A 27,313-nucleotide genomic window follows, 5' to 3' on the forward strand; every position below is an offset into this window, starting at 1 on the left:
CGCAACTCTCCATCGGTGACGGAGGGCTGCTGTCAGCCCGGTACGTCAATTCTCTTCATCAAGAGCCACAGCAGGCGTTGGTACGTCAAAGCTTTCGGACAACCCGACATCTGCGACGGTCCCACCACCGGCGTGTCTGCACGGCTCTAAAATAGGTCTTTTCCAAAGCCGTGGGTGCTGCGACATCAATTATAGTGATGGATGACGGCAGGAAAAAGACCAAAAGCCACACACATGGGAAACACACAAGCAGGAGCTCACTGGCTATGGGGAGCCTTATGTAAATATTAAATAGGTTTAATGACCTCTGCCAGTCCACCGTGAACGAATACCAACTTGTCACCATGTGTAATGTTTAACTTTTTTTGTGTTTGTGTTTCTGCTGATTTTCACACGTGCTGTTTGCTGGAATTTGAGTATGGAGGGATTCGTACGTTTGTTGGTGTGTGTCGGATCGGATTGATGGAGCAAGTGCGGCCTTGATTTGGACGAATTCCACGCTAGGTGACGTCGTCCGTGTGGACAACAGAGCCAGGAATGCTCGCAATTTCCATTGATATGCAGTTTCCCACCAATTTAAATAGAACTTTCAGATTTGGGGGAATGTTATGTTCGAACTTTAATCCGTTTTAAAATTGGATCAATGACCATATCTGTGCAGCGTAAATACTGAGGATGCTTCTTTTACTCCTTTGTTGTTGTCTCGCTTTGGTAATGCTTTCAGTGCGGATCAGTTTTTGCAATTGGAATTTGGTAAAAATATAGATGCAGCATAATAGGATGTTTGCTAGGTTGCATCAGGTGTAGTGAACTGCTCAAATTAGGTCCAAAATGCCATCAAATAGTCATTTGCAAATATCAAAAATGTCCTTAAATCTCAATTTTTTTTGTTGTTGTATTTTTTGCAGTCCAGTTTGATGGTGTGGAGAAGTCTCGAATGTCGCCAACCAAGGATGGTAAAACCCGTCCACTGCAGCGACATTCCAGCGGCTGCTTGGTGAACACCAAAATGACGTCAGTCGAGCAGCCTGCCTCATCCGTAGGGGAACGTGTCGATCCCAGCATGGCCTTGGAAAGCCAATTGTGAGTCTTGCTCAGGATTGTTTTTTTGCTATTGCTAATTGAATGCGTCTGAACTGTGAACATCACATTAAACATTAGTCGGAATCAGTGGCGCTCCAAGCCAAAATGACACCCTGGACGTCGGCACGAGACGAGACTGTGGCCATTGGTTCAGGGTGTAACTTTGCGCTTAAAAATAAGATCAGATGGGAAGTGTGCAGTTAGGATATAAAATGCAGCAATGAGACTCCACAGTCAAATTCATCTGGATGTACACAGCAATGTAGTAAGTTAGATTCAACAACCGTGAATCCGTAATGTTACAGTGATGAATCTAAGAAACGGTTTAATACCCGCAAAGATCAGGAGACTAGATGTAGTAAATTAAAACATTTCAATCCTGATGTTTTCCCCTTCATTGATTTCCTTAGCTGGTACCACGGCGCCATTAGTCGGACAGATGCAGAATGCCTCCTCCGGCTGTGCAAGGAAGCGAGCTATCTGGTGCGGAACAGCGAAACCAGCAAGAACGACTACTCTCTATCACTTAAGTAAGAAATACATTCTCTTAATTCAACTACTAGCTAAATAATCAGATGAGTGGAAATGTGATGTACGAGCATACAAGTGGTGCAATTTAGAAAAAAAAACTTCCTATCCTGTTGATACAAATTGTATATTTGGTATTAAATTGGTGGTTCATATAGTCAAGATTGAACAACTCTATATTTGCACATTTTCTTTTTTTAATACTTTAAAGCAAGGGTGTCGGACTCGGGTTGGTTCGCGGGCCGCTTTAACGTCAACTTGATTTCACGTGGCATTTTAGATTTATTTAGATTTTTTTTTAAATGGATTAAAAGAACTGGATTAAAAGCCCTGAATATTCAGTTTTTTATATATCTAAAACAATGTCTATTTTAGCTTTTTTAAATATATTTTTAGATTTTACAAAATGATTTTTGAACTAAAAACACAGAAAAAATGGATTCAAAAATTACAATTATTGATTTAAAAGGGGGAAAATCGGGAAATGCAATATACATCTATACTCTTCATTTTAATTTGATCCTAAAACAGAAAGTCAGCACTCATGATTTACTTTCCCGGGCCACACAAAATGATCCGGCGGGCCAAATTTGGCCCGCTGGCCGCCACTTTGACACATGTGCTTTAAAGCAACAAAAAAAGCCTCACCTGGACTACAATAGTATGCTGACTGTGCTGTACCCTTATGCTAATAATATTCACCTTTCCCACCTCTACCTCCCGCCAACATCGCCCTCATCCTTCACCTCGCCACACCGGCCTCATAATCTGCTGACAGTTCAAGTACTGCTGCCCTATATCAGTGAACCCTGATCCTCTGTGGTGGGTGGCTCCGATTGGCCAAGTTAAGTCTTGACATTTTGTCGGGGTGAACTTCTTGTCCCCAGGGGAAGCAAGAAGTTACATCTCATTCTTATTATGAGAGCACATTGCCACCACAGCAGGGATGTGGCCATGTTGGACAATATGGAGAAGTGGTTAATTTGCAAGCGGAATAGCAGTATTTCAGATTTGAAGGCAGACGAATGACATTTTGGAAGGTCTTTCCGGTTTCACAACGACCTTTAGATGGAAGATGAAAGTGTAAAATGGAGACAGACGCTGATTAGCCTTGCTAGAGGACAAAAGAACGTCTACGTTTTTTTTCTGTATGTTTCTGCACATGACCATCTCATCCTATATTACTCTGTCTGACAAAAAAGCGTAATACTTTACATGCTGGTAAACAAAAAACCCTAAATTTCAAAAAAAGAGAGAGAAAAAAATCTCCCTACTGCAAAGTACATGTTAGTCCACATGTGTCAAAGTGGCGGCCCGGGGGCCAAATCTGGCCCGCCGCATCATTTTGTGTGGCCCGGGAAAGTAAATCATGAGTGCAGACTTTCTGTTTTAGGATCAAATTAAAATGAAGAGTATAGATGTATATTCAATTTCCTGATTTTCCTCCTTTTAAATCAATAATTGTAATTTTTTAATCAATTTTCTGTGTTTTTAGTTCAAAAATCATTTTGTAAAATCTAAAAATATATTTAAAAAATGCAAAAATAAACATTGTTTTAGATCTATAAAAACTGAATATTCAGGGCTTTTAATCCAGTTCTTTTAATCCATTTATAAAAAAATATATCTAAATATTATCTCTAAAATGGTCCTTCCCACGTGAAATCAAGTTGACGTTAAAGCGGCCCGCGAACCAACCCGAGTCTGACACCCTTGCACGGTTAGTCCCTTGCTACAAAGACATCACAGATTAAATATTCATTTTACAAAGCTTTGAAAAATTCAAAAACAAGCAAAAATAATTGCTCTTATCATAAAATGGCACATTAGAAAACGGCAGTATTTGGCTTTGATTTGGCTTTTGTGTTCGTAAGTGCCAATAAATTATTCTCGATCAAAGCCAACAACGCGGTAAACACTGGCAAACATTGTAGTATTTTTCACACAACAAGCGCACACTCAAGGAAGTGGACTATTTGTAAACAAGCAATTAAAAAGTTAATTTCCATGATACACTCCCTTTAAAACTCTTATTTGCCAAAACTATCTGTTGATACTGAAAGCAGCAAAATAATTTCCCAAGGGTACTGAACTACGCACTCGCCAAAACAAGCACAAATTCCAGGTTTAGCACTAAATAATCAATACCTTCAAGAGTGCTGTTATCACGCCAGACAACTGAAAATTATACTAAAACAACCTGATGACCTCAATATGACAGTTTCAGGTCATATACGTTGGCCAAAAGAGATGAGTTAGCCTTCTGGATGCTGCAGCCATCATTAATTCACATCGCAAAAGTGTCCAGCTGGACCTCAATAACGAGACAGTAGCTATTAAAATGGATACGCAGCCAGTGCAGAAACCTGATTTATTTATTGCCTTGAAGCTATTTGGGCTCTGGATAACTGATATTAAAGGGTTGCCTATAGGATAACTTGTCGAAGCTTGCGGTTTTTGGCCGGAGAGGAAAATTAAAGTCACATTTTCCCAACAGGTTCCACCTGTAGAAATCAGGGCATCACTTTTGGTGAATGCCTTAATCCAAGGGTGTCAAAAGTGCAACCCGCGGGCTGGGATTGGCCCAATAGGGCGTCCGATCGATTAAAAATCTCTTTAAAATTAATTGCGGAGAACAACAACCAAAATGTGCGACACATCGCAAAACTTCCACAAAGCTTCTTTCCTAATAATTGGTGCTGCTGGGCATGAGGCGACATTGGTTGAAGCCTGAAAAGCCAGCCTAGGACTGACATATGCTGAAGAGCAGCAGAAGCAGAGGTGACGACGAGTTCAGGCCCGCTCAACACGAGGCGAGCTCCCCAGCTGCCACTGAAATTGAGCGGAAGGCCCAAAGTGAGGCCGATCTGTGTCTCAGGTTGCTGAAAGATGCATGAGGCCGAGTGGCGGCATGTGTGTGCGCTGCATTATTGATACATAGCGACAAAATCTTCCCCAGATGCTTCCCTGACCTAAAAGGAAGTGTTTTCTGTCCATCCTGCCCCTCGCAACCTCTTCGCGCTGCCTTTGCCGCTCCTGCAGGAAATCCTTTTAAATTGTTTTAATGAAACACATGTTATTCCATCAGTTAATACTTCGAAAGCCCTCAAAAGCAATTATGGAATCTGTGACGGGATCTTGATATACGTGTGCGGTCAATTGGTCGCCGGTCATTTGGTCGTGGTCTTTTGGTTGCCCGGACCGCGACAACGGGCGACCAAAAGACAGACGACCAAAAGACCGGCGACAAAACAAGGTAAAACAACACGGTCTACGCATCAATAAAAGCCAACAATGGCCATGAGCAGTTTCACTGAGCCGACGTGTGAGTGTATAAGAGTTTGTATGTACATGCGTTGTCCCTTTAAGAAGCTACGTCAGTCTTAACAAGTTCTCCAACAAAAAACAATAAAAGTCCGGGAAATTTGGAGCTTTTCTTTAGCCTAATAATTACTAGGGCATTAAGTATGACTAAATAGTAATTCACAGTTTGTATTTAGGGAATTTGAGCAACGATTTAAATGGTAATTATCAATAACCTTCCGGGCGACCAAAAGACCGGCGACCAATCGACCGTGTACCCTTGATATACAACAACAACGATCTCAAAATGTTCTCGACAGCTGTAGAAAAAAAAATACCCACTGCCAGCTCAACACGAACACGACATTTCAAATGTGACATTAGTTTGAGAAAGTGTCTCAAAACGTTGGACCACGGATGTACAAGCTGATGTTCGCTAGATTTGACCGCAAACGTGATAAACATTCGGCCCCCAGCTGGAGCGAAAAGCCGCTTGTACTAACTTAGCACGTAGCAGCGAAGAAAATTCAGTTTGAATTTGAGCCGTTTTCGTCTTTTCTCATCTTGCTGAGTTATTTTCGCTTAATTAAGACACACAAAACCCATTTCTGGACTTTTCTCCTTCAAGGCCCGTTCTCGTTTACTACCACAGTAACGATGTGAGTTTCAATTCTGCATGATGTGGCTCCATTGACTCATTTGCTGATGGAAATTTGGCACTTGTGTTTGGGAAGCATGCGAAATGAACCAACAAAGCTCAAGAATGCTGGTTTTTCGTCAAAGTAGGAATAAGTGAGGGGTGGGGACAGGAGTTATTCTGAAACGAAGGCTTGGGTGTGTGTGTGTGTGTGTAGGTTATAATTATGTGTTGAGGTTAAACAAAGGAGATGAGAGGTAAACTAGCTTCCCAGGAGAACTCACATGCTAACTTGGTACCAAAGTAAAACAGCAAGGTGTTGATGGCTAACTGATAATGATGTCATTGCAATGAAAAGCGAACTCGCCACAATCTGGTTTTGTGCAATTCAGTTTATGTATGTAGAAAAAAGCCCACAGCTCATTCGGCCCACGGTTATGTTTTCAAAGCTTTATCACCCTAGTCTAGACTTATCTTTTGACAGATTGGCTTTTTTATTTTGACGTCTCTGATTCTGCAAACTGAATCGTACTATAGGATGTTGCCGGATGTCGAAGGCATGGAGATAAGCCGCTATCGCCGGGGACAAATGGATTTCAATCAGACTCGTAAAAACTCAATGCTGGCGGCAGCAGATCTTGAACATGATTAGACAAAATCCGTGTACTATTGTTATGTACGACAAAACTACAATAATACGTTTTTGATAGGATTTAAACGTAGATTTTAGGGCTTCCTGGTTTTAATGTTAGAATTTTAGGTTAAAGAAAGTCAAGCTTAGGTTTTGCTTATAGCATTTATGAGTTAGAAATGATGCATTAGGACTTGTTGGTTTTGTCAGCCATTTATGAAGTTCCCAACCCCGCAGAATAAGCCAATATTTTGTGGTATTAAGCCGCTTTGCTGGTTACAGGACCTTAATGACCTTACCTTTAGCCAACTGGATAATGGCAATGCATTATTGAGCGCTTTTATCCCTCTAGTTCTCTGCCCAGGACAATTTTGTGCATCAACGGCGATTAACATTTGCTGAAATATCATTGGAGAATCTCCAAAAACAAACCCTGAAGTGTTTTTGCTTTTTAAGTGTGTGTCTGTGTCACTTGGCATCCTCCTCCAAGGGACCGACGATTCATCAAAAGCACTTTGTAGCGAGTATTTTTAACAAGAGGTCTCTTGGATGCTGGCTGACGAACTGAAGTGGCATAGCAGATAGAGATGTTTCTACTTGAACTCTTAGATGACACTCTGGAGACTCAATATTGGGAAAGTCACAGAGGTGTGTTTACTCTGCTTAATTTGAGAAATGTTACACTGAGGCCTCGCCTGTCAAAAAAGTATCAATTTAAGCAAGTCGTCGACATCTTTGACAGCTTTATCTCGTTTTTTAGAGCGCACTCAGTTTGAACCCTGTATTTTTTGTTGTTATCTGCAGTACTTTCTTTCTGTGCGTGATAGAGCAAAGACATCTGTGGGGTTACACTTGCGATAGTAGCTATCTAGGTAGCCAGATAATTGAAGAATTATTTCTCATCTCAATTTTTACATTCTCCAGATGGAAAAGACGAACATGTGTTTGAATTAAACTCACCGCTGAGTGCAATTTCAGGCAGGTTTCTTTAAAATGGAACTGAATGCAACTATTTTTCTCCAAGAATCTGTTGAATAGGCTGCCACTATTCAAAATAAAGGTATTGTGATTACTGTCATTTTAGTGAAATAACAAATATATATATACATATATACACATACATGTATGCACATACATACATACACATACATACATACACATACATACATACACATACATGTATACATATATATATATATATATATATATATATATATATATACATATATATATATATATATATATATATATATATATATATATATATATATATACACAACGAAAATTTCGATCGAATAATTCGCTCTAGATACGAGAAAATTTTCGAGATGCGAGAAAGCCAGGTGGCCATGACATGAGAGGCTGTTTATCATTGTAGCGCACTGTCTTTTTTGCTGCATCTCTTTCGTGTATAACAATATCTACGAGCACTGAACGATTAATTCAGACGAGTTTCTCCTAGGCATCGACCAGGAAACGCACAACGCCAATAGGCAATGGCACTTTTTCTCAGAATAAAACTTCATTACCCACAATCAATACGTGGGTAAGCTCAGCTGTTGCATTTCCTGTTATTATTATCTAATACGAGGAGTATTATATTACTTCTCGTTCGCTGCTCATAAGAACATCCAGCGGCACTGGCTCGCAATTCCCTCTTTGTAATAGTTTTGGTCGCAACTCTCTCTCATAGGCGCCGTTCAAAGCGGTTGCGACCAGAGCTATTACAACGAGGGAGTTGCGAGCCGGTCCCCCTGATGTTCTTATGAGCAGCGGAGCGATCGCTAATATGTACTACAAGACTATTTCTCGTTGGCAAGTGGTCGTGGGTTATCCTATTGTGAGGACATTTGTATGCATCATTTTCGGAATATTCTGAAGGGAATACGTAGTACAACAGCAAACAGCCCATCGATAGCGAACGTGAGGGTGGAGGCGTGGCAAACAACTAACCCGAAGAGAACGAAGGTGAAAAAAATAAGATTAAAACAAAATCAGAATTCTGTTTTGTGTAAAGTTACATTAAACGTATGTTTGAGTGTGTCTGTATATATTAATCCAAGTTCATTGAAATTTGTTTGTTCCGTTTACTAGTGCGTTGTTGTTGAAATGTTTTGCTGACACCGATCCGTTGCTGGTCCGCTGCCCATATTTTCAGACCAGCAAAAATAATACAAAAAATAATGTAACCAGTAAATGACAAATCATATTAACCTATTAAAGTGAGACTTATTTTTTTACCTGTCTAAATAGTTTGTCTTTACACGGCAAGACAATATAACATTTTTAAAGACAACCAGAGATATTAGTTGTCAAGTCTAACGATCCAAATGCTTTTTCCTCATCAAGGTAAAGTATATAGAAAATTAAAAGAACATGAATCCCCGTGGTCACACTGACAATGTTCATTTTCTATTTGCAAGCACAGGATTAGTGAGGAACTGTAAAAGGTATCGATCCGAGTCCGGTGGAAGCGCGGAGGGAGCCTCTTCATTTGCTTTTACTGCTCTAGCTTAAGTGATTTATCCTTAGGGTTCATTAGCCACATCCTCATGCCGGCCACGTGACACCTTGCACTTTAAGTACAAGTCTTCTGGAATCCTCACCGGTTGCTCAATAACCACCCACTTTTTGTGCTTTTTGTGTGTCCTCAGGAGCAGCCAGGGCTTCATGCACATGAAGCTTTCTAGGACAAAGGAGAACAAATACGTCCTGGGCCAAAACAGTTGCCCCTTCGACAGCGTGCCCGACATCATCCACTTCTACTCCAGCCGCAAGCTGCCCATCAAGGGGGCCGAGCACATGTCCCTGCTGTACCCCGTTGCCATCAGAACACTCTAGTGTAGTGCGCCCTACAAACCAACACCTCCATTATGGAAAGGGAATTATCAAAACTGCTGATTCTGACTCATCTCACTGGTCGACCGATTCCCACGGATCCGTCTTTAATGCAAGAGCTTTTTTTTTTTGTTTATTTATGACCAAATCATGCTTTTTTATTCCCTCAGAGAGGCCACCACGACATCCTTCAGCTGAAAAACATGGCTCTTCTGTAAGGTTAATACTAGAAGATGGACATTCTACTAAATTGGATTTCAAAATCCATTTTAACACAATAGAAAAATCTCAAAACGCCCTGATTTCTTTTTTCCGTGCCAGTGTCGAACTAAGCCGAAAAACAAGAGTTGAGATCTCTCTGGATGCGTGAGGAAAAAAAAATAGACTGTGGCTTTCACATAGGAGTTTTCACGTAGGATAAACTAGGAAGAAACCTGTAAACGAACCCCCCAACCAGAATCAAACTCCCTCTTTTTGATAGGGATAAGACAGAAACAAGATTGCAGCCCTGACGTATAGCTGTTGTTTTTCTTTAACCTTGGATCATTGCATCAGAATACTAAACAATCCACTAATTCTTACTCCGCCCATCCCTCCATGACTCTCTACGCACATTGATCCTTTTAAAAAAATGGGGCGTGACGACTGTCCGTGTCAAAGGGAGTCCGATTTCTGCATTGATGTCTTTTTCTTGTCACCATCCATACTCTCCGCCATCCGTCAGCGACGGGGGAGGCGGCTTACGCCAGCGTAAGTGGCCAGGAAGGCCACCGCGAGAGCGTGATAGATAGGTCAACCTGTCCGAAAACCTTCAATGAAAGAACTAAACCCCCATTTTAACCCCAGAGCCATTCCGTCTCCCCCCCACTGCCACAACTCCTGCATTGTCTACCTCAGAAAAATCAATACCATTCAGCCATCTGTCTGCGGATCAATAGGTACAGTGGGACGGCCCGCATCGATCCGATCCCTGCTCCCCAATTTCTTTAAAATCACGTCATCCGTTTAGATTTTTTTTTTCAAATGGGAAAAAAAGGACAATTCCAGCCAGGCTTTTGGTGTGTTTTAGTCACTATTTTGACGCTGTGTGATGTCAAATGTTGGTTTGAAGCCTTATATTGCATGGAGATCAGCTGACTACAATCCTGCTTTGAAATGATTGTTCCCTGACTGTAATTTATTGGTGGGCTAATTACGCCCCCTTTTTTGTCGTGATCGTGTTCTCCGGCAAGACTCCTGTGGTGCTCTATGTTTTGCTCTTTTTAGCTTGTTACGCCTAGGCTCAATTCTTCCTTAGCGACACGGACGGATGGCGCAGTTTGTTGGAAGCCCGATGAATATTTAAACTGGATTTGATGAATTCATGCCTGGATTACAGAGATTTAAGAACACTTCTATTCCTGCTTTGGACCAACCTGAGAAAAACGGTCACTTCTTGCTGGATTTTGCTCACCAAGCACACTTACATTTTTGTTTGTTTTACCGCAAGTGGAATGAGGAAGCCTATTCGAATATCTAAATGAATAATTAGCAAGGTTGAAGGAAGATATTTTTACGACAGACGACCCTCAGAACTCAGTCGTTGACTTTCAGTTTGATTTCTGAAATAATGACCCCAATAGCTAAACATACTACAGTTTATTTGCTAACAATATTTGCCCTCCCAAATATTTCAGTACCTTTCGAATTGTTTAACTACGAATAACTTTGGTTTCGGCGGGATAACTGCAATCGAATTGAATTTTACTGCCGTTCTGATAATCACGTTAAAATTATGTAATGTTATGTTTGACTTCCAATATCTTCCAGTTCCAAAGGCTCACGCTATTGAATATTCAGTTAGAATTTTCTTCACTAATTTTGTGGTACACGGTCGATTGGTCGTCGGTCTTTTGGTCGCCGGTCTTTTGGTCGCCCGTTGTCGCGGTCCGGGCGACCAAAAGACCGCAACCAAAAGACCGCGACCAAAAGACCGGCGACCAAAAGACCGGCAACCAATCAACCGCACACGAATTTTGACAAATTGACTTTGATAACAGGCTCAAATTTATCAAAAAAGTTTCGCACAATTTTATTTTCTCCAGACTTGTTCATCTACTAAAAACTGAGTTCAGAAGGTCCACTGTTGTTCATTTTTCTTCTCCTAAATTCTTGCTACTTTTCTCCAATTGAGATACCATCAACAATGCTAATTGATCGACAATTTTTTTATAGCTTGACAGCCCCAAAACACAAAACCAACCCTTTCAGTGACTGTTTTCGAATTACAACTACATAAAAAAACAGTGAAATTGCTTGGTGAGCAAATCGGCACCAATTGGTCAAGTTTAGAGGAAGGAACAAGAAATTGTTTGTTAGCCGGATCGCCGCTGAGTGTGTGCTATGCAACCGGAGGACTCACGACTTGTGTTTCAACGGTACCAAACGTCACACGGCGGGTCAACGGAAACCACTCACGTGCTTCAAAAGTCACATTGAGGACGATGGACGTCACTGTAGCTTTACTATGACTTTAAGTGGACCTATGCGCGAGGAGATAAAGAAGAATGAATGTTGACGTCGGCTTATAAAAACTGCTGCTGATGGGAGTTTTATTACGAAAGGGGAGGCCTTAGATCTGGAGGAAAACGACTACAATCCAGGAGAACGCTTTTCGCATTTCTCTATGGAAAAAGCATCTCTTCTGTCTGAAGTGTCTTAAAATTGTGTGTGTTTGCGTGTGTGTGTGTGTGGGTGTGTGTGCAGCGTCCCCCTCCTGGCCAAATGTAAATACTGAATGTATTGTACGCACGGGGGGCGTGGAGAATTCTAAGTAAATAAATAAATAAATAAAAAGAAGAAACCGGGTTTATTATAACTATAAGAGCAGTGGTGTTGTGGTGCTTCTTTTGGCGATGGGTGCCGGTTGCCATGGTGATGTTGCTCTGTAAATAGCAAACGCCGGTTACATTGTTTGAGTCAAGGACTGCGGCTATTGTCAGATGCTGGAGAGTTGTGTATTGATCCACTTGGAAGCACGATGCTGCTACATCTTAGTCAACTTGCACAGATGCACACAATATTGAGTCGACTGATGTTTGGAGTTCTAGGAAAGCGTTACTTCACTAGGGACAGATGTGTACCTAAGAAAAGGACATGAAAATGGATCGAAATTAGTCAAATCCAAATATCAATGGCTGTAGTTGTGCGTTCAATCACAGGACTGAAAAAAAAATTCAGATTTTAACACTAGAGTCAAAGCACAACTGAAATCTTTGTTTGTAAATTCAATCTGATGTTCCCATTTTTTTCCCCAAGCTTCTAATAACTGCCATGCTTGAACGGTTCATATCGACCGGTCATCGTGCTTAGAGTAAATTGCCGCTCTTAAAAGCCATTGGCTCATTCCAGCAATTTTTAAGCGTTTCCTAACAGCGTAGAGAAGATGCGATTTAACTGAATTTCCCAAAACACTCCTTTTTATTGTATACTACTTGCAAAAATACACCAAGAAGTAGCTTCAAACTATCAAGCAATGTTCACTCTTTTGCAATAACAGAAGATGGGTTGGAATATTAAAGATGCACGCTGTTGTTTATGAAACAAATATCGTAGCGGCGAAAAAATCAAAATAAGGAAATTAGCAGTTCAGGCTTTACCGAAAAATGTCATTTGAATTAAAAAACATTTCTCCCCAAAAATGTAAGGGAATGCCTGAGTGAGGCAGAATAACATAATGCCCCATTCTAGACCACATGTGTCAAAGTGGCGGCCCGGGGGCCAAATCTGGCCCGCCTCATCATTTTGTGTGGCCCGGGAAAGTAAATCATGAGTGCCGACTTTCTGTTTTAGGATCAAATTAAAATGAAAAGTATAGATTTATATTAAATTTCCTGATTTTCCCCCTTTTAAATCAATAATTGTAATTTTTTAATTATTTTTTTCCGTGTTTTTAATTCAAAAATCATTTTGTAAAATCTAAATATATATATAAAAAAAGCTAAAATAAACATTATTTTAGATCTATAGAAAACGGAATATTCAGGGCTTTTAATCCATTTATTAAAAATAATCTAAATATGATATCTAAAATGGTCCGGCCCACGTGAAATCAAGTTGACGTTAAAGCGGCCCGCGAACCAACCCGAGTCTGACACCCCTGTTCTAGACCAAATCCAAAGCTTCCTGTGAGTTACAATATTGAAATCTACCTTTCCACTTTTCTATTGAACTAAATTATCCATCAAAGCAGGCATCCATTTCTTATTCTAGGGTTCCCTAGTGACTGTCTACCCTCTTGATTTCCACCTTTCCATTAAGGCGTGAAACACACCAGAGGAGCTTTTGTGCACAAAAGAACCAGCCGAGAAAGGGTATATAAATACAGAAAAGAAAAAAAAAGATATTTGAAAGGAGTAGAATGGGGCTTTGAGGGGATAGAAGTGGTCTGCTGTCCACCATTTAACACCTGATGCAGTAACAAAAAGCAATCTCTGGAAGCAGACATTATGCAAATGATGCCGCCTTTCACTTACGGGGTCTCATGTGGAAGACTATTGTTCTTCTCATCTGTTCTGCTATGATTAGAGAAACATTTACACATCATTTGACTGCTGCTGGCTGAAAAAAAACATTTATGACCAGTTTAAGCCCACCAGTGAAGCCTAAATATGATGTGCATTGTTTAATAAAATACTTCATTTTTAGTTTGATTAGAAACAAAGCAAAAGCCTGCTTGCTTAAACAAATAAAAATGGAGGTAACACAAAATGATGGAGATGTTAACTGTAATGGAATGTTAACTGTTAACTCCCAAACTGATTGATAACTAAACTCCAAGTTAAAAGGCTGCAAAAATATGGGAAGAAGCCAGACAAAAATTACCCAGTTATAACCAACGTGTGGTGTGAAATATTACTTTTGTTGTTGTTTTAAAGAAACCAAGAATTGCCTGCAGGGTAAACAAACAAAAAAGTAACTTGCTAACTCATTTTACCAGAAAACTGCCTGCTTTCTCCCTTCAAGAGTTTTGATAGGAAAATGTGTTACTTTACTGCCCTCAACTGGATGAACTTGATAACTGCATAACATTAATTTTAACAAATGGTCTTTTTAAGTGCAAATTTATACCTTAAAAAATCAACTTGAACTTTGAGCCATGATATATATTTCCCTGGTAAAAACTGATGTATCATATTAATATGACAGAAATTAGTGAGAAATTATATTTCAAATTTTGTTTTTAAGTAAATGTTCAGGGTTTAAAAAATAATTTCCTTTTTTTTTTTTTATAGGTTTGGGCTTTAAAGGGTTAGGATGTTAAGAATATATTACATTTTGTGCTACTTTAACAGTGTTTGATGTGCAAAAAAAATACATTTGCATAAGGTAATAACTTGCGATGGCCACATATATACATAAAATTATGTCATACTTTTTATTTTAAATGCCAGACTCTCTAGAAATTAAAAATTTAGTGTCATAAAATTTTATTTTAAAACATAATTTAAGTTACAACTAAAAGGTTTAAATGTCACAACTTTATAGCTTTATGTGTAGCCAAACTCTTCGTTTACCGGTTCAATTCCGTTAAGTCCCATTTTTATTCATGCAAAACTGTGATAGTTGTAAAATTGCACAAATAAAACGCACGAAGTTGAGCTGTGGATACAAGAAAATATTTTCCAAAGACATCCATATTTCCATGTATTACAAATGTAACGAGTGAAGAACAGACCATTGGATGATAGATTACACGTCAGGATGTGACAACAAAAGAGTGATGTTTCTTATTCAAGTCTCAATAGTTCCAGAAGACGGCTGTGTTCAAAGTCCTGGTCCTCCAGCAAAGATGAGCTCCAGGGCAGCCTGGATGTCTCCATCGGTGGCTTGGAGCGCTCGGAGCATTAACTCTTCGTCCTGGATACCCATGTCTCTGAGCTGTTGCAACTGCGATTGCCAGCGGCCCTGAACGCATCACCCGCAGATCGTTTAGCATGCTTGTGTCTAGCGTGAACTCGTAAAAAAGCAGATCTATTTTTTTTTTTTTTATATTGCCGAAGTGGTAAATCCCCCTATTTGCAATAATTGGATGTAAAAAATTACATTTTCAATGTAAATGTATTTAAAAAACAATACCATACGTTATGCAACAATAAATTAGTGTTAAGGAAGGCAAGCCAATTGCAACAATGCTTTCAAACTAAGCACAAAAAGATAGAGGGAAAGAAAAGGTAACCGAGGGGTTTCCAGCAGGTGTACATCCTGACCTCTAGCGCCACCTGCTGATGGATTTCCGTTGCTACAAAGAAAAACTTTAATCCATGCATGAACTTCGCTGTAGCTGTTTGTTACCTGCAGGGCAGACATGTTGGTGGCCTGAAGAGCTTGTTGCAGGGCCTGACTGAACAGGTCGTTGCTGACGGGGGTCCCTGCCGGCATCGGGGGTCCGCCAACTGAGGGCTCGGCCTAACGAAGTATGCGTATTTATCTTGATGTCACAGCAAGTGTAATAATAACAAATATTTTTAGAGCGATTTTCCAGCAGAGCTTACCTGACTGGCTGTGGTCGGAGTCACAGCGCTGCTTTCAGGCGTGCTAGCGAGGGCTAGCGCTGTGGCCAGCTCGCTCTGCGTGATTGGCCGTGGGCCCGCGGCGCCGCTGTGGTTCAGCGAGAGCGGTCGCATGCCCGCCGATACCCCCGCTCGGCTCGGAGGCCCCGCCGGACTGCCCTGTTACATATACGGCATGACAACGCACCAGAATTGTCACACTGGAAACATGCCTGATGCTGAGAAACGAGCCACGACTCACAGACTGGAAGTCTTCGTCGTCATCGGACATGCCCTCGAACATGAAGCCTCCTGTCACAGAAGAAGAAAGATTACACTTTCTGAGAACAGCAATCAAAGGAGGTCGTTTAAGAAATTTCTAATCACTTTGCATTGTTCTGACACGTTCTACAACATACTGTAAGCCCACTTTGCTAATGGTTCTACTCTTCTCCCTACGGTTGTTGGTACTCGGTCGTTTGGTCGCCCGGAAGGTTATTGATAATTACCATTTAAATCGTTGCTCAAATTCCCTTAATACAAACTGCAAATTATTATTTTGTCATACTTAATGCCCTATTAATTATTAGGCTAAAGAAAAGCTCCAAATTTCCCGTGCTTTTATTGTGTTTTGTTGGAGAACTTGTTAAGACCCTGACTGACGTCCATTCCTAAGGGGACAACTCATGTACATACAAACTCTTATACACTCTCACGTCGGCTCAGTGTAACTGCTCAGGGCCATTGTTGGCTTTTATTGATGCGTAGACCGTGTTGTTTTACCGGACTTTTGGTCGCGGTCTTTTGGTCGCCCGGACCAAAAGACCGGCGGCCAAACGACCGCACACGAGGTTGTTCATGAATAGTATGCCAGAAGATAGAAAAAAATTCCACCTGGCATGTCGCTGTAGGAGCTGGACGATGCGTTGCGAGAAGAAGCGGGGGTGGCGCTTGACTGTGCCGGCGTACTTCCTGCTACGGAGTGAAGAACCAGGATAATTGCGTTGACCAAAGCTGGGTGGGAACTGATGAGTCTGTGAGGAGCCAATGGGAAATTAGAGGTATGCGTTTTTTCTTCTTCTGATGGGACCAAAACGAGCACTCACGTGTCCAACATGTTCGGGTCAGTGAATTGCACAAAGAGATCTTTGTCTTGCAGCACACCTGAAAAACCAATAGAACTGTCGGCATTTCGTTTCACACTAATTAAAAGATGGGGTCTTACCTAAAGCCACCGGGTCCGACCGGAGCCCTGGTGTGGCGACGATAATCTGATCCAGAGACTCTTTGTTGGTTAACATTTTGTACACCTGTTGACACATTGTTTTCTATTTTTTTAATAATATTTGGGTTATTACTGTTCCTCACAATCTGTTTAAAATTCATTAAGCTATTTTTTTTGACTTTGTGCCCTTTTCTTTCGTTATAATTTAGACATCAGCCTCACGAGACTCCAATTATTTAGTATACCGTGTTTTCACGACTATAAGGCGCACATAAGTCTTAAATTTTCTCCAAAATAGACAGGGCACCTTATAATCCAGTGCGCTTTATATATGGACCAATACTAAAATTGTTATCACGATAAAATAAATTAGTCGATAGGGTACACCATCCTCTACAGCTCTCACAACTATGGCAAGCAGCCCCCGACTCTACTATTTTACCGTAGAAAAAGTACTGCGCAGTGACTGATGGGATATATAGTTATTTTGTCAATACACCCAATGGATTGTGGCCTGGCGATCGGCATCAACACAGCTTTACGAAGCAACTTTGATGGATTTGTGGGTGATGATGACGTGAGTACATTGTAAAATGGCTAAATAAAGTACAAGCGAACTCAGTTTAGCTTCCGTTGCCTTTTTAAAAACATGTTTTTAGCGTGTGGGTGTAGCGTGTATGTTTAAGCGGGTGTATGTTTTGCCATGGCTGCGTCTTTAAAAACGGTGCGTCCTTTGTGTGTATAAAATACAGAAATAGCACTCGTTATTGACACTGCGGCTAAAAATATGATGCGCCGTATAGTCGTGAAAATACGGTACTTTTTTTTTAAAACAAAAAGACGATCAATTCGTGCGTGAGATACATTCAAAGTCAGTCTCACCGACTCTCTATACGTGGAGTGTAGTGAGTGGAGAGCAGCATGGAGCATTCGGAACTCCCTGGATGCAGTAGCTCTGTTCACAGGTTCTGAAACACAAAACAGGAATTCAAATTATTTTCCATGCATTATGAATGACAAACGTCTTCTTTGCACACCATGTTAAGACGCACCTGCAACACTTTCTGGCTCTGGCCAAGTCTTTCTCAGTATGTGCAATGTAGACCCTGGTTGAATTCCACAGGCATCCAGAGTGAAGTCGTCCTTCAATTTACGCCCACAATGAACCAGCTCTGGGACAAGATATGGGTTTGCTGAGTTTTGTATTTATTTATGCAGAAGAACACAGGCTGTCCCCCGCCTGCTGTCTGAAGCCAACTGGGATCGGCTCCAACACCCCCTGCGACCCTTGTGAGAAGTTAGTGGAATCTCTGCACTACCAGGATGCGTTCAGGGCACATCGGGGAAAATAGATGTCTACAATCTACGTATCCTTTGATGTAATGTAACAACTGCAATCAGGGTATTATTTATTGTAATGTAAGATTTGTAGTACCTATGAGGTCCGGGTCTGGTATGCAGTCTGAGAGCTGTGCGGCTACAAGCTGCTTTAATGTGGCGACTCTGTACCCTCCGGGGGCGACGTCCCCTGGCATCATCTCCGGGAAGTGGAACGTGGATTTAGGCTGATCTAACAGCTTCAGGGACAGGTGCCAGTCGGACGAAGCCATCTGGCGAGAGAAAATACAATTTATTAATAAATATAAAGCTATAGTGCTGAAAAAAAAATCCAATGCAACGCTAGCAAACTTGCTAACCATGTTAACCAAGGTACAGTTAACAAATGCACATTTATGACAATGAAATATAACACGTTATGTTGGAAACGGGTAATCGAAATGTAATAAGGTATGGAGATCCTAATTAATTGCGTATTTATTTTTGAGAAGCGCACACTCACCGTTCGGATGTTGACATTCGATTCACTTCCGCGGTTTGAGTCACGTGGTGTACGTTGCGTTTAGGGTCAGTGTCAATGTTTGGGAATTTACTGTCTCTTGTTTGTTTGGTTTATTTCTATACGGACCATATTATAAAAAAACATTGCATATTTGTTTTTTTTATCTTTAGGAACTTATAAATTATGCTTAGGAGTTAATCGATCCTGTGTTTCACTGTCTTTAGACGCTCAGTCGTGTCTCGGGAGGAAAATGTGATTCCAGACTGATGAATCATGACGTTTATTTCCATCTGGTCAAGAGAGAAGATCCAAATTTGGCAGAATAGTAATGTTTGTTGAATTTATCGAGTAACCCCATTTATATTTTTCTAAATTAAAAAATATAAGAATTATTAATAACAACCAGTAATTTAAAAATATATATATAACTAATTGACATCTGGCGTTTAAATGTTAACTTTTTGGGTCATGTAGCGCGCGCTTGTTTATTATTTTGTCCTACCTTACCCAAATTGTGATGCGATTATTAAAGTATTTGTATATGCAAACATGCTCATAAACTCTGCCAGCAAGCAGTTAATCGGGGAAATTTTCGGGATTCTCCCCCTCCAAATGACATCACCACCGGGCCAAAGAGTAAGGAGTGGTTAAGGAGCGAAAGGGACCCGTCCGCAATCAATTGAACACACCCGCTCACTTTGATAAACTCTAAAAAGAGCTATTTAAAACCATCAAAACACAACGCAGACACAAACGGACCGACTACAGCACTTGAAGGCAACATCGAGTGTCCTGGAAGGACACTTTTCTACTATTTTTCTCGTCTTTGTCCCAGCATGGTAAGAAACTTCATCCAATACTTAGCTAGCGGGCATTTGGTCAACATGTTTGACTACTATTAAACGATAGGGTTATTAAAATCAAGAAAATCAACTGCTTTTTATAATGCAATGATCTGTTTTTAGTGCCTGGAAAATACGTAAGGAATATGGAAAAAGCTAATTATTTAGCAGTTGTAGCATTCAAACATATAGCGCCCCCGGTCGGCAAAGCGGGGTCATTACAACTGATGATGCGCTTGTTAAGTTATACAGAAGATCATACAACGTTTTATAGGGCAAATAAATATCTTGGGTGAGTAAAGTAAATTAGAATACTGTTGTAGAGTAGTTTTTAAAGAAGTTTGTTCCTGATTTAATATTTTATTTATCATTATTGTTCAGCATGCTTCCTGTATAATATTGAACAGGGGTGGCCAACTCCAGTCCTCGAGAGCCGTTATCCAGTCTGTTTTCTTTATCTCCCTCCTCTACCCCACCTGAATCAAATGTTCAACTCATCAGCAAGATATCTAGAAGCTTCTTACTGGCCCCGATTATTTGATTCAGCTGTGTTGGTGGAGGGAAATCTGGAAAACAGCCCGGATTACGGATCTCGAGGACCGGAGTTGGCCACCCCTGAAACTACAACATCCTGTACATTGTAGAGGATGTTGTAGTTTCCATCCGGATAACTTGTGTGGTATGTTATTCTTGATACCGTGTGGAGTAGTGATGTCATTCTGTGTGCAAACATGTGGAGTATTGTCCATTATTCTTTTGTTCTTTTAGTGATACATAAACCAGAAACCCATTATCAGCATTTTTTGAAAGTATGAATCACTTAATAGCAGAGATGCTGCTGATTCAGTCTCAACTAGTTTGTTGTTTGAAGAAGTGAACGTTAGTAACGTCATCAACTGTGGGATGTTGACCTATATCCACTTTTGGAATTTATTCCATCATCATATAATATAAAGTAAAATACAACAATGGAACAATCAACATGTAGCCAAACTCTGTAGCCCATCAGTGTTATGCCTGGACCAAGGGTGGGCAAACATTTGGACTCACTGGCAAAATAGTTTTCAAATGTTTATATTTCATGCCAAAATGGGGTTCTCCTATACAAGAGAACTATTCATTTGACCTATTTAATGTTTAAAATGGTCTCACAACATCAACAGACCTTGACTGGTCTTGATCGTTTGCATGTATACGGTCATAATATTTTATGCTTTATTGAAGGAGAGATTTTTTTTAAGTCAAAAAGACAAACTCCTCATATGGGGGAGTGCTGAAGCCAGTGAGTCACTTCCTGGTGTCTGGTTACCACCAGGCGGAGACGACCTGTGGTTAGGTTTTCCAACTTCACATTGTGCTCTTCAGACCGTAACTCCAGGGAAATGGGGGATATTTTTATTCCTTTTAGAGTTCGGGGAAATAGTGGCGAGCTGTTCCGTTACACAAACTTTGGTCATGATGATACAGCAGCCCATCCCACATCCACACATTAAAACTGATGAAAAAAATAATAACGGAAATAGCCTTTTTATTTTTTTCACAATTCCAAATAGTTTTTCGATTGCGCTGAACATTACACATCCTTTTGTGGTTTAAATCCGTTAGTTTTCGGGGGGAAGCCCAGCCCTCATGCTTTCAGAAACCGAAAGACTATCTATCAAAATAAACAGATGACTACATATTTTGGGTAGATCATTTTAATTGCTGTGTTTTGATAATTGCAGTCTCGTGTCTGAAGACGTTTTCCTGCAGTTGGAGTCCACAACAGGATTGACACGATGTCCCTGCTGATGCCCCTTATGCTCTTTGCCATGCTGGCTGTCCAAGCTGTCGGTGAGTGCCAGATGCGGTAACAAAATGCCCTCGAGTACCATTAACCCTTGAAATCATTGGCAGAGAAAAAAAAAGATTTTAATGAATCAGTCTAATGTTTAATCTATATTTTCATATACTATTTTTACATACTATGTTTTTTTTAAAACTACTTTTAATATTTTGAGCAAGTACTGTATTTTTCGAACTATAGTCACACCTGAGTATAAGTCGCACCAACCAAAAATACACAATGAAGAGGGAAAAAAATAATAAGTAACGCTGGTGTACCATGTCGCTTTTTTTGGGAGGGCAATTTCTGTTTTGACCAGAAACTTAGAACTAACATACATGAAAGTAACAATAGTAAAATGGAGAACAACAGGCTAAATAGTCATCTGTTACCTTAACTGTTTTTCAGATAACTATTGCCTAAAATAAAAACATATCAGGCTACTGGTGGTCAGAGAGAGAAAAAAAAAAAAAAAACATTCAAGTTGCATTTGAGTGTTAGTTGCAAGCCCAGCCAAACTATGAAAAAAGTGTGACCTATAGTCCGGAACATACGGTACATAACTGGAATAGTATTTCTAGGTTCTTTTACCCTACTACCCATCACATTAATAATGATAATATTTATATAAGAATTTAGGACAATTATTTGGTTGATATTTATTGTTGTCTTAGGGTATTTTTTATGTACCCTATTTTCACGACTATAAGGCGCACCGCATTATAAGGCGCACCCTCAATGAATGACCCTTTTTTTTCCATATATAAAGTACACTGGATTATAAGGCGCTCTGTCTATTTTGGAGAAAATTTAAGACTTTTAAATGCGCTTTATAGTCGTGGAAATACGGTATATTAATTATACTACTTTTTTCAACATTGAGGTATTTATATTAACATTCTTTGATATAAATGAAAATAATTTAAGAAAACTTAGATAAGCAGTGGACTTGTATAAATAAAGGTAGGTGCATATACTATTGCTGGACTTAACGACAACAGTCGTATTTTTGCCTGCGAAATTCAGAAGTAAGGGAGTGATAAATATATACATTTTTGTGCTGTACTGATTGCTGTTGGGAGTTTGGCGATGCCTTCAATGAAAACCGCTTTTAGAGCAGATTTCCCCCCTTGCGGAAGGAGTGGTGGCTCATGTCGCAACGAAGGATTTATACCTTAAAAGTTTCACTTCTGTACAAGCGAGGAAGTTGAATCATCATAAAATAAATTTTAAAAGTTACAAAATACTCGCCGGCTGGCGTGATAATGTCTTCAGGCCTTGTAAATAACCGAACAGAGTCTCTACTATGTCAGAAATTGGGATCGAGACGATGAACGTTTTATAACCACCTTTTTTTGCCGGTGGTGTAAGTTGGACACATAATGTAAATTAAAATCTCATTTTGGCTGATACAGCATGTCAAAATGTGTGCACAACATCCTTGGGCTAAAAAAATATCATCGCAACTCTTTTTCAAAACAACCCAATCTCCTAGGACTGCTCTAAGTTAATCAAAAAATATGGTGGGACGGGACTTGCAATATAGGGAGTTTAAATGATAAAATTCAGCGACGCAAGTTGCACCACGGGCCAGCTCATTACCGGCAGCGCGGCATACACGTGGAGTAGGAGTAGATGGGGTTGGCTGTACAATGATTCAGTTTCTCTCCACTTAGTGGAGCGCTAAGTGAATTAGTCGGATGCTGCACATGTAACTGGAGACAAAAGACTGCCGTTGTTTTTGCAGATTGTCTGGTCTCATGAGTAATCAGAGGTAAGGTTAGTCGTGCAATATGATGTCCTGTTTCAGAGCGACACTAGTAGAATAGCTGACAAATTAGATTCGCTGGAGAGCCTGTGAAATCCGATCACAGCATGTTTGTTTTTTTATTGTTGTTGTCGTTTGCTGAGAGGATGAAAAGCACTGTGTGATATTATTATTATTTTTGTCTTCGCTTCTCATAAGCCCCTATGTGGTTAAATAGACTTGGTAGAGTTTGGCTCGTGTTGAGTGGCAACTGATCTAATGTTGGAAGAGCCAACGACTGCCCTTTTCGTAAATACTATAACTTATTGTGACCTTCCTTTATGTATACAGACATGGGTAGGCTGGTTGAACGCTTTAAATTGCCCCTAGGTATGTGGGAGCATGATCTCCTGGTGCCCTGTGATTGGTACACGGTCGATTGGTCGCCGGTCTTTTGGTCGCCCGGAAGGTAAGTGATAATTACCATTTAAATAGTTGCTCAAATTCCCTAAATACAAACTGCGAATTACTATTTAGTCATACTTAATGCCCTATTAATTATTAGGCTAAAGAAAAGCTCCAAATTTCCCGGACTTTTATTGTTTTTTGTTGGAGAACGTGTTAAGACCCTGACTGACGTAGCTTCTTAAAGGGACAACGCATGTACATACAAACTCTTATACGTACACTCACACGTCGGCTCAGTGAAACTGCTCATGGCCATTGTTGGCTTTTATTGATGCATAGACCGTGTAGTTTTACCTTGTTTGGTCGTCGGTCTTTTGGTCGCCGGTCTTTTGGTCGCCCGTTGTCGCGGTCGGGTCGACCAAAAGACCGGCGGCCAAAAGACAGCGACCAAAAGACTGGCGACCAATCGACCGCACACGCCTGCAATTGGCTGGCCACTGATTCAGGCTCGTAGGGATAGGCTCCAGCACCCCCGTGAACCTTGTGAGGATAAGCGGTTCTGAGAATGAATGAATTGAATCGATCGCGTTGCAGTCCTACCCAAGCACCCCCCAGGGCACGGAAATGGTACACTTCTACCCGGATAAGTTGTTGTGAAAGCTTATACATACCCGCGCACACACCCACACACAAAATACCTACCTTTTCCCTATAAAGCAATTGAGTCTGCAGAGAGGGCTTACTTTAGCCTGTGCATAAATTGAATCTCAGGCTATTACTCTGTGTCTGTGATACTCTTGCTAATTTGATTGCGTCAAATCAAGGGTCTTGTCGAGGGGCTCGTCTCGACCAAGATTGGTTTCAGCACGGTGAATACACAATCGCGTGCATCATCCGTCGTTTTGGCCCTAGCAATAACTCCATCCTCATTCTTTTCTCCCCTGTGTGTTCATTGAGACAGAGTGCATTACCCAACAAGCACCTCATGATTATTTCAACGAGTCGTCAAAATTCAGCCCCGTGGGACTGTTTAAAAATTGATTCAGGTAATATGCAGCAATTGCACTTCTGCAGGCATTGCGAAGGACCCACATTCGTCTGGGGCTTGACTAGGTGTCTCGTGGATCTCTTTGAATTGAAAAGCGTTACAGTTGCTGTTCTTGGAAGGCGTTTAGAGGCTCACCTGCCATGCTATATTTATCATATTTTTCGGACTATAAGTCGCACAAGCCAAACAGGAAAACATAAATAAATCGCACTGGAGTATACGTCGTTTTTTTGGGAGGCCAATTTTTCATTTTAACATGAATCAAGAACAAACATTAAACATTCAAGTTATAAAAGTAAAATGTAGAACAACAGGCTAAATAGTCTTCCCCCATTTTTCGTGTTTTTTCACGTTTTGGGGTTATTGCATTTTCGTGATTTTTGCAGTTCACTGCAAAAAACGGGGTACTACTGTGGAAATATTGTCACAGTATTCCCCCGTTTTTTGCGATTTTTAATGTTTCATGCTATTTTTGCATTTTCAGATAACTTGTTTTCCACATAGCTGTAGCCTAAAAACTAACATAAGTGGCTCTTGGTGGTCAGAGAGAGAAAGAGGAAAATAAACACAAGTTTCACTTGAGTATTAGTCGCGGGCTCAGCCAAACTATTAAAAAATTTGCAACTTATAGTCTGGAAAATACAGTACTTTTTAAATTGTATTTATATTTTGGTTACATACCTTGTAAAGGTGGATGGTAGAGGAATTTTTGGGCATATAGGAGTGTGGTACTCGAGTGCTTGTCTGTGGAGTTAAGCGATGCGTCACTTGCAATTTGTGTGTTTTTTGGGAACAAATCGGGATCTATTAATGTAATCTGAGCTCAGCATTGGTTGACTTTTCTATCTCTAGTCTGATCCTGGTATTAGCCTTTCTTGGATATACACAAAGATCTTAGTCTCTTAATTGGAAGTATCCCGTCATGGTACTTCCTTGGCACCAAGTAGTGCGAAACAATTAGTGGTGACACCTTGTTGCATCTGGGGGGCATTTCTGAAGAGCATGGATTATTTAATTTTATTTTTTTATCTTCAAGTATTAGGTTATACAAGGTTTTGCAGCAAACGGGCTAATTTGTTCATTTGTGAGTGGTCACCCTAACATATCCAGGAATTAGTGAAATGCATCGATGGGATTGGCAAAAAGTTTCTGCAGCGTTTTCTGTCGTGTCCTGCTTTTTTTTTATCTATTTGGATTGATATAGTCAGACAGTATTCATTAATTTTCTTCTTTATTCAGTATGGAGCGCCAATACAGAAGCTGTTAAGTGGTTAGTTAGATGGATGAATATACCCTCTGAAGGGAAATCAAAGGAGCCTTTTTTTCCCCTATTTCATCCTTCAAGTCGGATGTTCTCAAGTGAGATCTGACCCTGTGACCATGCGTCTACCTTGTCAGCTAGCCGCTTCCCTTTTTCACTCATGAAACTGCAGCTCATCAAAAGGCTCTCGGTGTCTGCGGGCTTGTAAGCCCAAAGCCCAGCCTTATCTGACTGCCTGGGCCCATTAGCGGGTTATTGACAGGATATGAGATGGCTTGTATCAAGGAAGCAGTCAAGAGAAGGCGATGGTGGGCAGTGAAGAAAGAAAGAGGGGGGAAAAAAAAGAAAGAAAAAATCCGAGAACAGCACAAAGGAACATCCCATCCTGATTTATGAATCTGCGAGAAATAAGCACGTCTAAGTCCTTATCTAGCGGATAGCCTGGATGTCTCGTGTGAGGGTGCTTCTTTTGTGATTTCCTGGACAAAACATAAAAGATGTTGTAAAGTAGGAGAAGGTATTGGATTTAGATCATACAGCATGAAAAACTGAAGCCTCTCTTGATGATGATGCAAAGAGTAGATAGCCTGAACCATTCCTCAGGCAACTAAAGCTCTTATTTGGACCTGCAGTGATGCAAATTTCAAGATAATTAGCGGCCTGACATTGGAATTGGAATGATGGAACCATACCCAATTGAGACCGGAATTGAAAACTGGTTGGTTTCTTGCAATTTGCTCAATTGACAATTCTGCTCATCATTTTTTTGTTACAAAAAAAATCATGGCGTTACAAAGTATGCTGTAAGTATGCTTTAGTTTTGGACTTTGTTTCATGGTACTACCATGAAAATGAATGAATAGGACTACATTTTACATGCACGTCACTCCTTTACATGTGCTGACATGTTGAAAAGCTCACCTAAAACTGTTTTGTGGTCTGGGTTTTGTCATAAAACTCATAAAGGGCTCATGAATCCTCAGTAATTTGACTTTAAAATCCATTCAAAACACCCCCATTGAAAACGCGTGGCTCTGCAGTTACCCAAGTTAAAGGCAGGGGGAAGTATTGTACAAGCATTGACGCCTGAAACAGGTGCCTTCTCATGGTCATTGAATGTATCACACGTCCAGAAAACACTTTCTTAAAGCATAATCACATGAGCAAAGTGCATTAAGGAGGACATTGTTATCACACTGAGGAGTAAACACAACCTTGTAAACTCATGGTGGATTCTGATTTGGAACGCTTGTTTCCAAGACTCTCCAGGACCCCCACTTATGTTGCCCACTTAGCTACGACGGCCAATAGTTTCACCTTTCATTTGCACAGAACTGCTCATTCACAAATTCATACTAATACTATTCCATTGACATTTGGGTGAATTACCCTTTAAATGTGTGTATGCTATGATTAGCAGATGGCACCAATCATTGTGTAAATATCTCCGTCCAGGTATTGAACCGTGGTTATTACCTTCATAGCAGAAGACATTGAGGCACTAATTTTGTGGTGCAAAATCTAAAAGGTCAAACCTTTTGCAATGGGAGTACTTGTGGGTTGTAAA

General features: G+C 40.4%; 3 protein-coding genes across 10 annotated transcripts in view; 2 read left to right on the plus strand and 1 right to left on the minus strand.

Moving 5' to 3' along the window:
- shf (Src homology 2 domain containing F) overlaps nucleotides 1-11,883 on the plus strand; it is a 66,764-nt gene extending 54,881 nt beyond the window's left edge. For all 5 annotated transcript variants that reach the window (XM_077623076.1, XM_077623041.1, XM_077623049.1 and 2 more), the window contains 3 exons: nucleotides 909-1,083; nucleotides 1,494-1,613; nucleotides 8,837-11,883. In XM_077623076.1, the coding sequence (XP_077479202.1) occupies nucleotides 909-1,083; nucleotides 1,494-1,613; nucleotides 8,837-9,023 (482 nt within the window). In that variant the 3' untranslated portion in view covers nucleotides 9,024-11,883. The remainder of the gene's footprint in view (nucleotides 1-908; nucleotides 1,084-1,493; nucleotides 1,614-8,836) is intronic.
- Nucleotides 11,884-14,688: 2,805 nt separating this feature from the next.
- ubl7b (ubiquitin-like 7b (bone marrow stromal cell-derived)) lies at nucleotides 14,689-18,992 on the minus strand. Its single transcript, XM_077594947.1, has 11 exons — nucleotides 18,616-18,992; nucleotides 18,211-18,385; nucleotides 17,828-17,947; nucleotides 17,658-17,743; nucleotides 16,776-16,860; nucleotides 16,657-16,714; nucleotides 16,445-16,584; nucleotides 15,813-15,862; nucleotides 15,554-15,730; nucleotides 15,354-15,467; nucleotides 14,689-14,966 (listed from the first exon to the last, which is right to left on the minus strand). Exons 2-11 carry the CDS (start codon nucleotides 18,383-18,385, stop codon nucleotides 14,826-14,828), a joined length of 1,146 nt encoding a protein of 381 aa, XP_077451073.1. The 5' UTR covers nucleotides 18,616-18,992; the 3' UTR covers nucleotides 14,689-14,825.
- Nucleotides 18,993-19,047: 55 nt separating this feature from the next.
- Nucleotides 19,048-27,313, plus strand: part of cd276 (CD276 molecule) — a 75,328-nt gene continuing 67,062 nt past the window's right edge. For 3 of the 4 annotated variants that reach the window (XM_077594958.1, XM_077594954.1, XM_077594959.1), the window contains exons 1-2: nucleotides 19,048-19,454; nucleotides 21,182-21,290. In XM_077594958.1, coding sequence (XP_077451084.1) covers nucleotides 21,236-21,290 — 55 coding nt within the window. In that variant the 5' untranslated portion in view covers nucleotides 19,048-19,454; nucleotides 21,182-21,235. The remainder of the gene's footprint in view (nucleotides 19,455-21,181; nucleotides 21,291-27,313) is intronic. The other variant, XM_077594953.1, reaches the window with a different exon arrangement.

This window comes from Stigmatopora argus, chromosome 2 (assembly GCF_051989625.1).
Source record: "Stigmatopora argus isolate UIUO_Sarg chromosome 2, RoL_Sarg_1.0, whole genome shotgun sequence".
Lineage (NCBI taxonomy): Eukaryota > Metazoa > Chordata > Actinopteri > Syngnathiformes > Syngnathidae > Stigmatopora > Stigmatopora argus.